General features: G+C 41.5%; 1 protein-coding gene across 1 annotated transcript; it reads left to right on the forward strand.

Annotated features, from left to right (window-relative positions):
• Positions 1 to 440: 440 nt before the first annotated feature.
• NR1H3 (nuclear receptor subfamily 1, group H, member 3) lies at positions 441 to 12,555 on the forward strand. Its single transcript, XM_010139344.1, has 8 exons — positions 441 to 699; positions 3,344 to 3,610; positions 6,591 to 6,799; positions 7,018 to 7,197; positions 7,607 to 7,706; positions 9,208 to 9,321; positions 10,158 to 10,252; positions 10,657 to 12,555. Exons 1-8 carry the CDS (start codon positions 582 to 584, stop codon positions 10,801 to 10,803), a joined length of 1,230 nt encoding a protein of 409 aa, XP_010137646.1. The 5' UTR covers positions 441 to 581; the 3' UTR covers positions 10,804 to 12,555.
• The last annotated feature ends 303 nt before the right edge of the window (positions 12,556 to 12,858 follow it).

The following is a 12,858-nucleotide window of genomic DNA, read 5'->3' on the forward strand; positions in this document are numbered from 1 at the left end:
CTGTGTGCTCTGCGGTGTATGCCACAAAATCCAGGGCAGCTGGCAGCAATGAACTGTTTGCCACTAGAAGCTTTAACAAAGGTTGTAAAATCTGGAATTTCCCTCTTACGCACTTGGAAAGGTCAGAGCTGAAGTCCCCTGATCATGTTAGCAGTAACGAAGACTTAGCCTGCTTTGATAAATATTTTGGCAATAAAAAGTGCCTAGGTGTGCTAATGTTGTACCTTTCAACACAGTTTGTTAAAATACTTTTTTGGAGAGAATAAATGTTGCTAAAGCAAAATTTATTGCTTTAGCAATATGCTAAAGCAAAATTTATTGTTGCTTTTAATAAATAAGGAAAAAAATATTGAAGTTTGATTGTGATGCAGATTGTAACAGATTTTGGGGAATTAGTAGCTTCAGTAATTGAACTCTTGCCTCTTTTTCATCTGTGTTTTTTCTGCAGGTACTTCTTTCTGACTTTCAGTAGCAGAGAGAAACTAAAGACCTTGAAGGAAGACAGACGCCTGTGGCCCATCACTTGGCAGTAACAATGCTGCAGCAATGAGATTATATTAAGCCCTTTCTGTGTGGCCTTCATGGGTCCCACTCAACTCGGCACACAGGATCATGGAAAGAGGGTGGCAAGTGTATTTGAGATGGAGGAGGAAGGGCTTTCACTCTTCCCTGGCTCAGAGAACCCCCCTGAGCATGCAGGTATGGAAAAATTCTTACTGAATCCATGCAAGCTAAAGACTGTCCATTCTTTCAGCTGCAAGCAAAATTGATACTTGGCAGAATTTTAGGATGAGATCTGCAGTCCTTGAGGCACTCGGACAGTGTCTTAGAATAGAATCAGTTACTGATAGTTGAAAATGAGTGGGTTTATCCAGTTGATAAACGTGTTGAATACTTTCCTTATTTGACCTTCTAGAGGCTAGGTTTGTGGCAGTCAAATTAATTTCTTTTTGTTAGCCTTATCAAAAGCTGCTAACAATAAAGCTCTACTACAGAAGTTTTCTCTACACATTTGAGGTTAAAAGAGTATCAGGAAATATAATTGAGATTTTGCAGTTATATGCAGTTATATACGGCACACACTTTCAAACTGTAAGGTGACGTAGTATAGCATCTCTGGATGGGTAACAGGAAAAAAGGAATGCACAAGTGAGGTATCTAGCACAGTATCAGCAACACAACGAAAAGATGATGAATATATTTGAACAGTGAGGCAATTGGCAATCCCTGATAATAAGAAGAGGCGCTCTGAACATTAAATGAGGACTCGCCAGTAGAGTAGAAACAAAGAGTAGTTGAAAGGTGAAGAAATATTACTCAATAAAAGTCCTTAAAACAATTTTGAGGACAGGAAAAGAAAACAATTGATAAATGCCTTACAAAAATGCAAGGAAAAAGCTGTAAAATGGGGAAAGAAATTATTAAATAGGGAACTGCCAAAGGAGGACTCTAATGAGAGCTAAAGGTGCAGAGATGGCATTCATGCTTCATACATCTCAGATTATTTCTGTGTTATCATTGGCTACAGGAAATGACAGTAAGATACATAACTAAAATGGCTAGTGTTCAGAAATGAAAAATAATTTGTCTAGTGCAAAGAATAAGTCTGTCTGAATAAAACAGTCATAAAAGTGGTAATCAGATGTTTATGTAATGTCTTGAAGACAGCTAAAAGGTCCACAGGATGGACAGATCCATTAGATTACTCTGCTGTCCTTCAGAAACATATGAATATCTTTGGAGGCTTCTGCAATATTATGATACCAGTAATATATATGCAATGGCAGGCTAAATTGAAATAACTGTAGGCATTGCATAATTTCCTCTTGATTGTGTGAAGAGAAATATAGCAGAACAAGCAAGGGCAGTATCAGAGGCTTAACATTTCTGATGACATTTTCCTGCTGTCCAATGCAGTGAGAAGTGCAGGCCAAAATGAGTGTTCTCTAGACCTCTGTGTAGTCAATAGAATTGAAAATCAACACCAAGATACTTAAAACTGTGAAAACCTGTATGTGGTGAACAACGCTAATAATAATTTCTGAGACTGACCTAAAACTGTTTACTATTTCGGGAACAATAAATGTAACTGAGAATAAAGATAGAAGTATTAGAACCATACATATGAAAATGAGACATGCCCCTGTAACCCCAATGCTGATCAGGAAATGCAGCAGCCTTTTCCTGCAAACCAATACCTGTGAATTAACTCCAGTGTAGAGGCTTTCCATGTATATCTAAACATAATCTGGAGACTTAACAAGACACTCCCTTTGTAATCTTTATGAACAGCTACTCTAGAAGAATCTATAATATTTGACATACAGAAAAATACTTGCACCGTGAGCTTTGCAGAAGAACATGTCAAATGTCAAAATGGCTAGAATTAAATGGTATGCAAAGAGAGATGGCTGATAGGGAGGGAATACAAATATAACATTGGCAAGCATTTGGCTGGAGTGCTTAAGGTGAGAGGTGTTGGAGTAGACCAAAGGCATTTTCAGAATACGCAGGCAGTGACAACATTAACATCCGTAAGAATGGTTACAGGAAGAACTGGAAGCTGCTGCACAAGATAATCTGAAATGTGAGGCAGTAGTGAAGGTTTAGTAAGTGACCTGTCAGTGAGAGAGTGCTTCAATTTTAGGAGTGGGGAGCCCTTTCTTGAAGAAGAAATGATGGATTCAGTGTTCTAAAGGTTCACAGAGCTTGTGCAGTGTGCTGCTTGCCTGCTTATTGTCCCTATCTCCACGAAGTTGCTGTCTTCTTGGTTTCCCCAAGTGTTCCATTACAGGGATTGCCTGCTCTGTCTGCTCTGTGTACAGTCACATTTTCAGCACTGGTTTTCTGTGCCTGCTGAACTATTTTTCCTTATCCTTGTGCGTGAGTATATCAGAGAATAGAAGTAAAAGAACTGGAGGTAAATCCTGGAGAAAATTACTTTCTGCACAGTCTTGGATGTCAGCTCAATGTTTTTGCAGCTCTTTCTTACATTAGTAACTTAACTGTCACCCCTGCTGATGAAAAGTGCAGAAGAACATCTGGCCCGAATGTGTTTTAGCTCGTTCACCCTATTACGGAGAGGAACAAATATGAAGCTATATATGCTAATATAGCTGAGGTAAAACTGTTTGGATTATGTCAGTAGCTGATTTCTTACAGAGCATTGCTTGCCCAGAAGGGGAGCCTGTGAAATGGGAAACTTGAACTTTTCATCTGCGTGTTTGGGAGATGGTGGGTTTAAGCAAGGTTATTATGGGCCAGTCAGTTGCAAACACCATGCTTGCCTTGTGTGTAGATTTTCTTTTTTTTTTCTTTTTCTTGATATTGTTCATTTTGGTAGAAAATCCCCCCCTGAAGCGGAAGAAGGGCCCAGCCCCTAAGATGCTGGGAAATGAAGTGTGCAGCGTATGTGGAGACAAGGCCTCTGGCTTCCACTACAACGTGCTGAGCTGTGAAGGTTGCAAGGGTTTCTTCCGTCGCAGCATCATCAAGGGTGCACAGTACGTCTGCAAGAATGGCGGCAAGTGTGAGATGGATATGTACATGCGTCGCAAGTGTCAGGAGTGCCGGCTGCGCAAGTGCCAGGAGGCAGGCATGCGGGAGCAGTGTGAGTGCAGGAAATGGTGCTGGCTGGAGCACTGTGATGTTGGACCAGGAGGCGTGTGGGGGTGGGCTGAATGCTGATGGGTGTAAGGAAGTGTGCAGTGTGGATGTTTAGAGGGTCACATTGTGAGCCATGAAATCTGCCTGCAGAGTGTGTGTGGGAAGTCACTGAGCAGGGATCACATGGAGAGGTGAGGCTGCTGGTGGAACAACACAAGTGTGCTGAGAGCCCCAGCCCTACTTCATTCCTTGAACATGCTACTTTGTAAGAACTCCTGGAGTATGACATCAGACGAAAGACTCACAACTAAGATCTATGTGTTCTTGCATTCCTTGAACATGCTACTTCGTAAGAACTCCTGGAGTATGACATCAGAGGAAAGACTCACAACTAAGATCTATGTGTTCTTCAGTATGCTGTCAACTGTACCAGTAAACTCAGGATTCTGTCTGTCTTATTTTTGTGATCAGGACTGCAATACTTTCCTTTGCCTCATATTGTGAGCTTGTGTCAAAGGTCAGGGGCAACACCACGGTACTGCAGCTGTGTTTGTGCACATCTGATCTTGTTGCTCTCTTTAGTGAATTCTACTATTTTTCTCATACATACCATGAGGCTGTGGTTTCTGAATATTCAACAATGTTCCTGCTCGTGTGTCAGTAACAGCCTTCCTCTGCCAAGGCATCCAGATTTCATCCTGTTGCTGGCCAAGACTTACTGAATGGATGCTCGTTTGATGTTAAATCTATGTAAAGTCTCCTTCTCTGATATCCAGCAACCAGAACAGTGAGAAAGAGAGAGTATTTTGGAAACATGTTATAAATACACTGCAAAAAGTAAGTCCCGCTGAGCTGCACCAAGGAAACATGCTGTTCAGTTTTTTTTCAACATGAAACAGAGCACACCTAACACATAACCAGTGTCTTTGTCACACCAGTTTGTATCAGCATTATGTATGCTGTCTTTGCCCCCTTGCCCCATGCTTCTGAAAGCTGCAAAACAGGTGTATTTGAAATGCTACATAGCAAGGCTACCTGTCCTCCTTGCTATTCTTCTGTTGCAGGTAGATAGCTAGAGAGCCTCCATGTGTTTCTGAGTTTACTCATTGTCTTATGTTGAAAACAGCTCAGGAAAATTAGGCCAAAAGGAATCTTTGGGTTGTCATTATCAAGTGCTTGGCAATTCTTGTCAACACTCTAATCTCCACTGCAAATTTGCCTTGTTGATCTTGACAGAAATGTAGGGCTTTTGCCTCCAGCTGTTTCATTTGGAAGGTCATTCCAGAACTTCCCTCTCATGGTAGGAAACGTCCTTCTAATTTCCAGAATAAAGTTATTAATGGCCAGTTTATTGTTCTTGAGCCAGTGTGAAATATGAGATTAAACAGTTCCTTCATGGCAAACTGAGTAACTTACATTGTCATTAATTTAGCACGGTGTAGAAGCTTGCACATATAGGCGGTTTTGAGGTTCAGTAGTATCTGATAACTTGTTACTCTGCTATAATTCTTTGTAGATCTGAGTCCCAAGATGAGGGATCATAATCGAATGGATCTATTACTTCCCTCCTTAAACTAACATTGTGACTCGCGTTCTCTAATCTTACAAATCCCCCTTAATTTGGTGATTGTACTGAATGTCTTTAATTCTTGTGCGTGTATAGCTGTGCGTGCATCCTTCCTGTTGGAAGTCAGGGATAAAAGATTAGTCTCAGCTTTAATGTGCTGTGTTCTTTGTCTTTCCCTCCAATCCCACGGACTGTCCATTTCACAGTGCTCTCTCACAGTAGTTCTCCATTTCTTGGTGTTTAAGATGATTCTTTGACAAGTTCTTGTTCAGTTTTGGGACCTCCTTCCTGTGTAGCAGCCATGTGTCCTTGGTACCTGTGCATAAAAAATGGCCAAAGAATCTTTCAGCACTTTAAAAATCTTGTTTGCAAAGCCAAACTTTATTTTTTTTTTAACCTTTTTTCCTGAAGATATGGTTTCTTATCCAGTCAGTCCCTTTTCTGCTTTTTCTTTGTTCATCACTAACTCACAGGATGATTCTTTTGAAGATAATCCTTGAATCCAGGTATGTTTGGTAGTTTCTGTTTTGTTTTGGTTTTTTTGTTTGTTTTGTTTTTTGATGCAGCTTGCAGATAGTTTTTGCAGCTTTGACTTAAAGAGACAACAAACCTCTACATCCAAATCAGTGAATTCTTAGTTACCTTAGTTACATGCTGTTATCAGGTTTTTGTATTTAAATTAGCTAATGAGCAGTAAGATTTTTCACAACACATGCCTCTGAGTTGTTTTATTCCTTACAATGTTACATCTAACTTGGCCTATCCTTTGACTTCATGACTGAATAAGACTTTTAGCCCTACTCCTGAATGACTTGTGCTGCAGTACATTTTATGCAAAGCTATTCTGTTATTATTCGTCTTGTGGTGTTAACTACTACTACTCTGTAGTCTGCTGCAGGTGCGCTGTGTAGAAAGTTGTGCTTTCACTCTTGAATGCCATCCAGTACTGAACTCTGACCTCTCAAGAGGAAGATGAAATGACACAAACTGTTATTTTAGTAATATCAGGAAAAAGACACAGCAGCAGGATAATATAAACCACAATGGACACACCATGGCATGTGAAGAGTGTGCCTGTTGGAATCTTGTAACATGTCATTTTGGGGAATTGCTCAATGAGGAAAGTCACTGTTGTCTTTGAGATCTGCAGAGCATCATGAAGGGAGCTTCTAACCTTTGCGAACATTTTGCGTGACAGTATGATTAAGAAAGGCAATGGAACAACTTAACGTGGGGAAAAGAGGGAGAAACAAATAATGAATATTACTGTCTGCTATCTAAGTTCTGTATGCTCTGATACACCAGATACAGGCAGCTGTGATCTCTGCCTCTCCATCCACAGCATGTTACCCTGTGTTTAGTGTAGTTTCCAGTGCGTTCCTATGTCATGATTGATCTCTGGCTATTCCTGCTTTAGATGTTCTGTCTGAAGAACAGATCCAGCTGAAGAAACTGAAGAAGCAGGAAGACAATCGGGCTCGGACAGTTGTGGTGCATCCAAACCCTCCAAATCCGCCAAGCCCTTCCCACAAACTGACATCTGAACAGTTGAGCATGATAAAAAAGCTTGTGGCCGCTCAGCAGCAGTGCAACCAGCGCTCATTCACAGACAGGCTCAAAGTGACGGTAAAAACTCTACCAGTGTCCCCAAAGTAAGACAAGTTAAGTTTGTGGAGTCAAGGTTGTCGGTAAATTGTTTCGGAGAACATGTGGGCTAAAGTTCTATAAAAACCAGGAAGTTATGATATTCCACTGCGTCTCATTTTCTTTATCTGTTGACTTCTCATTTTTCTGCCCTGGCTCTATCTTTCACAAATATACTCTCTCTCTTCCCATTCCCACAGCCATGGCCCCAGATTCCTGACCCTAATAACCGTGAAGCAAGGCAGCAGCGTTTTGCTCACTTTACAGAGCTTGCAATTATGTCTGTGCAAGAGATTGTGGACTTTGCCAAGCAACTACCTGGCTTCCTGGAGCTCACCAGGGAGGACCAGATTGCTTTACTGAAGACATCTACCATAGAGGTGAGAGTTGGGCTCCACCACAATACGTAGTAGCAGAGAATGGAGTACTTACTTGGAGAACTGGTTCCATCCCTTTTCTGGGATAGCAGGCTGAAGGACTTCAGCTATGGGACCATTACTGCAGTGCCAGACTATACTGGCAACATGGAGGAGAATGAGGCAAGGGCCTTGGTAAGCAGGTATTTCCTCCTTCCCAGAAGCATACACTGCAAAGGATGCAGTAGAATTGTACCTTGGCATTTTTAAGCACTCTGAGAGAAACTGCTTGGAGGATTTTTGTCTGGGGTTTTTTTGTTTTGTTCTTTTTTTTTTTTTTTTTTCCTAAAGATGCTTGAACACTCAGCAAAACCATCGATGCTGTAACGTTTCTTCCTGTTTTCAAATCAAGGATACCTGTCTCTGGTTTCAGGTGATGTTGTTGGAGACATCTCGGCGCTACAATCCAGAGATGGAGAGCATCACCTTTCTTAAGGACCTGAGCTATAATCGGGATGACTTCGCCAAAGCAGGTAGCACATTAGAGAAGTGTTTATTCTGTCCCTGTGTCGTATCTTTTCCTTTTTAATGGGAGCTGTTGGAAATAGTACGTGGGGCCTTATAGCTGAAGTCAGGTGAGAGGTTAAGAACAGGACAGAGCAATAGCCCTACAAACTTTTTCTTGCTTTTAACATGTGATACTAGCTCAGTTAATATCTTTTTTTTCTAGGTGTAAACTTACGGTGGAAAATGTGTACTCCTACAGCATGAAAATCTTGCTGTAAGAGTGCACCTAAGGCTAGCAGCTGGTGTGAACTTCCTTGCTGGTAGAGATCTGATCTGGACATGTGGTCTTAGAGCCCTATCAGATAAAAACAAATCAAACCCCAGTCTTCTCTCCTTTGCAAGTATATCACTTGCTAATCTGAATGCATGCACTGAGTGATGACATTAGTATGATTAGTTTTCAGTTGATATGGAGTCTATGCTGAAGATCCCCACAGAGTGCTTTAGACATGTCATCAGCTCAGTATACAATGGTCTGTGGTGATTTCTGAAGTCTTATTTTTCTGGGAGCAATTTTTGTAATTTCTGTAATTTCAATGCCTTTAATTTCATATGAAAAAACAGGAAGTGTGAAGTGTGTATCTTTCTGAAAAAGAGGCTTTGGCTGTCCTTCATGTGATTTCTTTTTTTATTCCTTGGGTAGCTATTTAACCATTTCTACTTGAGATGGCTTTTATATACAATGTTCTTTTTTGATCTTCAGATTATTAGGAAGGCAAAAAGCAGGCAGCCAGAAAGATTCCCTCCATCTTGTTCATCCTTCTCTAATGGATGCAGTTGTAGTTCAGGAAATTAGAAACTTGGATGTTTTTTGGGGGAAAGGCCAAAAGTTTTCAGCTTGATTGTAGCACAAAGACCTGTCTTGACAGTAGCCTCTGTATGTTATGATGATAAATACCAATGCATTTCTGCCTGACTGCCTCAGCTCTTCCAGCTTTTTGAGCTGAAGGAAGTGGCATAGTTCAGACTTCTTGGAACTACATATTTTCAGCTCAGTCAGCCTTCAGATGAATCTGGAGTTGCTCTGAATCAGATTAAATCTGAAATCTGAAAGCTTTCTTTGAAAGCAAGAGGGCTGCTAGGTTTGAAGGAGGTGGTGGCGTGAGTGGGAAGTGTAGATGTTGTACTTGCGGGCTTCTGACTTTTTGGCAGGCTTATCTGATGTCGTGTTCTTTTAGCTGTTGCCTGGTTATGTGCTGTGGGACACTTAAGGCTCTAAGAAAATCAAGACATAACACAATTTTGCAGATAGATCCCAACTCCTCAGCTACTGTTGCTGATGCTCATCAGTAGTGGTGGAATGTAAAGGGAGGTTTCAGCCATACTTGGAACATTTATGTAAGAGTTTTTCTGTGCTTGCCTGTCCTCCCCACTCTCTAGCATTCTGTGGTGGTTTTCTGGCATCTTATTCCTTGGGGGAGGGAGAGACGAGACAATTGTTGCCTCACCTTGTTCTGTTCTTTGCAGGTCTGCAGTTTGAGTTCATTAACCCCATCTTTGAGTTCTCAAAGGGAATGAATGAGTTACAGCTCAACGATGCTGAATATGCACTTTTAATTGCCATCAACATTTTCTCTGCAGGTAAAAAGCGAGGGAGATCTGAAGAGTTGCAGCAATGAGTCAGAGGGCAAAGAAAGTAGAGTTAAGGAAGGTCACAAGCTGAAGAGGAGTAATAAAGGGTGGTATAGGGCCTAGTGGTAAAGGGAGCATGTTACTACTTCTGCTTAGGGTATTCATTATATTCTGAATTTTCTAGTGCCACCTTCAGAGGTACTTAGATTTCCCACTGCTGGAAAAGTTTATAAAAAAATCAGCCAATCTTTATCTTCCTCATTTAGAAATTGCTATTTTACTGTCCCCTGAATGTACTGGGCACATCTCTGGTGTGATGCCGGTCACGCAGTATGAGTGACATCTAGTGGTCAAGTAAAGATACTCTGCATGTGAGACCAGTATCGCTCTGGGCTAGGACTTTGCAAAGAAGCTATCTCTACTCTTGTATTTTCTGGCTTGTGACCTGAAAGATGACATTTTTTTTTTTTTCCTCCTTTGTTCCTGTTTTCTAACTGGCTCTGCTGCTGGAGAGATTTTCTCATTCCCTCCTGAATGGGCAGCTTCTTATCTTCACTGGGACAAGAACGTTAGATCAAACACACTTACATAGTGCTGTTAGGTGTCTCTAACCTTCCACCTGTATAGGAATCAGATTGGACTCTGCATGTGCAGTAGACATCACTGAGAAAGAACAGTTACAGAAAGCTGTCATAACTGCTACAGTCGTGGATGACTTTCACAGCTGTGCTTGGTGAATGCTGGATGAGGTTTTGGGGAGAGACTGTACTGAGTGACTAGGGTTATGTCAAGTCCAGTGAAGCTGCCTGTGGCAATCTGCTTACTTCTAACCTACTTTTTGGCAGACCGACCAAATGTGCAGGACCAGTCCCTAGTAGAGAGACTGCAGCACACCTATGTGGAAGCCCTTCATTCTTACATTTGCATCAACAGACCAAATGTAAGTGCTGGCCAGAAAATCTCTAATGATTATGCAAACTGATTTTGTGTTTATGCAGGCACAGTTCCTGAAATACTGTCTATAACAGGTCTCTTGCTGCCTGTACTGTTATGTTCCTTCTTTCTGTAGCTGTTTGGTAGCAGCTGTGAATGCATTTGTGAGCTATCACAGCGTGCTGTCCTGTATCATGTTCAATAGTTTAGCCAGCATGGAGAGTCTGGAGTTTTGGAATATGGAACATGGTGCAGTATTTGTGTTCCTCCACACTGACACCTCCTGGAGAATGCCACGGTTACAGGAAGTCAGGATTGTGGTTACAATGCATTATCTGGTATGGTCATTTTTTTTTAAACAAAGTTTTAGTGTGAATTTACTAATAGGTGTCCATTTGTCTGACTCTGCAGGACCGCCTGATGTTTCCACGGATGTTAATGAAGCTGGTCAGTCTTCGGACACTAAGTAGTGTCCACTCTGAACAGGTGTTTGCCCTTCGGCTGCAGGACAAGAAACTCCCTCCCTTGCTCTCAGAAATCTGGGATGTGCATGAGTGACTGCGTGCTCCCAGGGCACTGACATACTGATGTAATGCCATCTCCTAGCCTTTGCTAACAAGTAGCCAGCCTTCCCCTCTCCAAAACACTGAACTATGGGCTAGGCAGTGCAGGGAGTGATGAGGTTGGGGTTTCAATGTTGTCGTGAGATCTATGCAGGAGGCAGCTGGGGCAGATCAGATGTGGGGGGGATTGATATCCATGTAGTGCCCATATCCTAAAGGAGTAACATGAAACATCTGAAAACGATAGAAATTTCCTGCACTCATGTGCACCTCTTTCTTCCATTTTTCATCTTCTCTAAGCATGTCCTGAGGGCTTGCCCATTGATTCTCTCCTCCCTTGTTGATCATGAAAACGAATTTGCAGGAACTTGCCAAACCCTCTCAATATTGAGAGTAACCCAGCTTAAAAGGCTTATGCAGGGTCCCTAGTGTACCTTGATCTGAGGAGCTCAGGGAAGTCAGTGTGGATGTTCTAGGGGTTTCACTGGGTTTCCTATAAACTAACTCTTGTATGTGCTCCCCTTTACAATGATTTCAAGAGAAGTAGTTGTTGTTTCTTTGAGACTTCATCTCTAGAGCTGCCTTTTCATTCTGGTCCTCCTTTGGAAAAATAATTCCCCTAATGTTAGTGCTCTTTGATAGGGAGGCCCTCTGGGTAGGGAATGTTTGTTCATCAGAAAGATGTCAGGCATGAAGTAGTGGATTTTTTAAAATGTAATACATTGCAGTTTTACCTTATGGTGGTTCTCAGCCAGTTCACTTAATCTTTGATTTGCTAACAGCTGGAAAAGTTTAGTTTGAAACAAATCAGATTTTCTGTTAAGGGTGGAACAGAAGAGGTGGGAAGGACTGGTACCTGGGCAAGGTGATTGTGGTGGAAGGATCTCAAAAACTTCCAAGAATTTGGAGCATGTGGTCTATGTTCCAAGGTGGCTGTGAGATGTATTGGCCAAGGAGAGAGGACACACTGCATCTAGTGAAGTCATGTGGGCATTGCATAACCTATGGGCTGCCCAACTCTCAGATTATGCATGAATATTGAGTGTCACCAGATCCACTTGCATCTTCTTCCTTTTGCCAAAGTCTTTCCAAGGCACATGCTCAAGGTTTTAGTCATTTGGTATGGAGGTACCTCCTGTCTGAGGAGTGCCAAATACTTTAGAATGACACTTGTGTCTTGTACCCTTTCTTCACTTAAGGCGCTGTGTGATCCACACTGGATTTATGCCCCAAGTTCTTAAGTATCCACGTCCATAAGTATTCTAGAATTTACAATATTTTGTCTGACAGAAGAGAAATATACTGTTGTAAAACATGTTCCTTCTTTTCCAAAAAACAGCATCTTATGGCTGATCTCAGAGATATAACCGTAAGTATCCTGGTAGCTTGGTCTCATGAGTCTTCTCTGTTATAGGGATCTATGTTTGCTTGCCCAGTGAGCATCCCAAGAGCCTAGGTTCACATGGCTTGGTTTTTTTTTGTTTTTTTGGTTGGTTCTTTTTTGGCTGTGTATCTGAGCGCTATGCCCATGGTGAGGGTATCGTGTCCATTTTGCACTTGAGGTTGGTCCCCTGCCACTGGCCTTCACTTTGCACCTTTGTAAAGCACTTGTAACAATCTGTAAAATAATCAGTTGTTTTTTATAACTCAGTTGCAATTGCAAAAATTCTTGTTTAAATCTGTATTTTTAACTAATCTGTTTGAGAAATGTTAATGTTTATATAAAAGAATAAAGCCTAATGCAGGATTTTGATATTCTCTGATGTTCTGTCATTAGACTGGAAGAGAGTGGAACAAGTTCTTGAAGTAACAAGCTCAAAGCTGATAGGAAAGGGAGCATATAGGTTGGGGAGAAACAGGAAGTGGTGAAAAAGAAGTAGCAGTGCAATGCCAGGCAGTTTCTTTGGGCCTCTACTGTGAGATTTTTGTTTGCTATGCACTTCTGCTGTGTGCCAGAGCTGGCAAATAGGTGAAGAGGATTAAATGCATGTCATGAAGATCATGAATCATCCATACATACCTCACCTTGATTTGTACAGCTGCAGTCAGA

This window comes from Buceros rhinoceros, unplaced genomic scaffold (genome assembly GCF_000710305.1).
Source record: "Buceros rhinoceros silvestris isolate BGI_N320 unplaced genomic scaffold, ASM71030v1 scaffold15197, whole genome shotgun sequence".
NCBI lineage: Eukaryota > Metazoa > Chordata > Aves > Bucerotiformes > Bucerotidae > Buceros > Buceros rhinoceros.

Coding starts and splice junctions, on each gene's coding strand:
- NR1H3 (XM_010139344.1), top strand. CDS start 582: ATGGGTCCCACTCAACTCGGCACACAGGATCATGGAAAGAGGGTGGCA. Junction 700..3,343: donor GAACCCCCCTGAGCATGCAG/GTATGGAAAAAT, acceptor TCATTTTGGTAG/AAAATCCCCCCCTGAAGCGG. Junction 7,198..7,606: donor TGAAGACATCTACCATAGAG/GTGAGAGTTGGG, acceptor CTCTGGTTTCAG/GTGATGTTGTTGGAGACATC.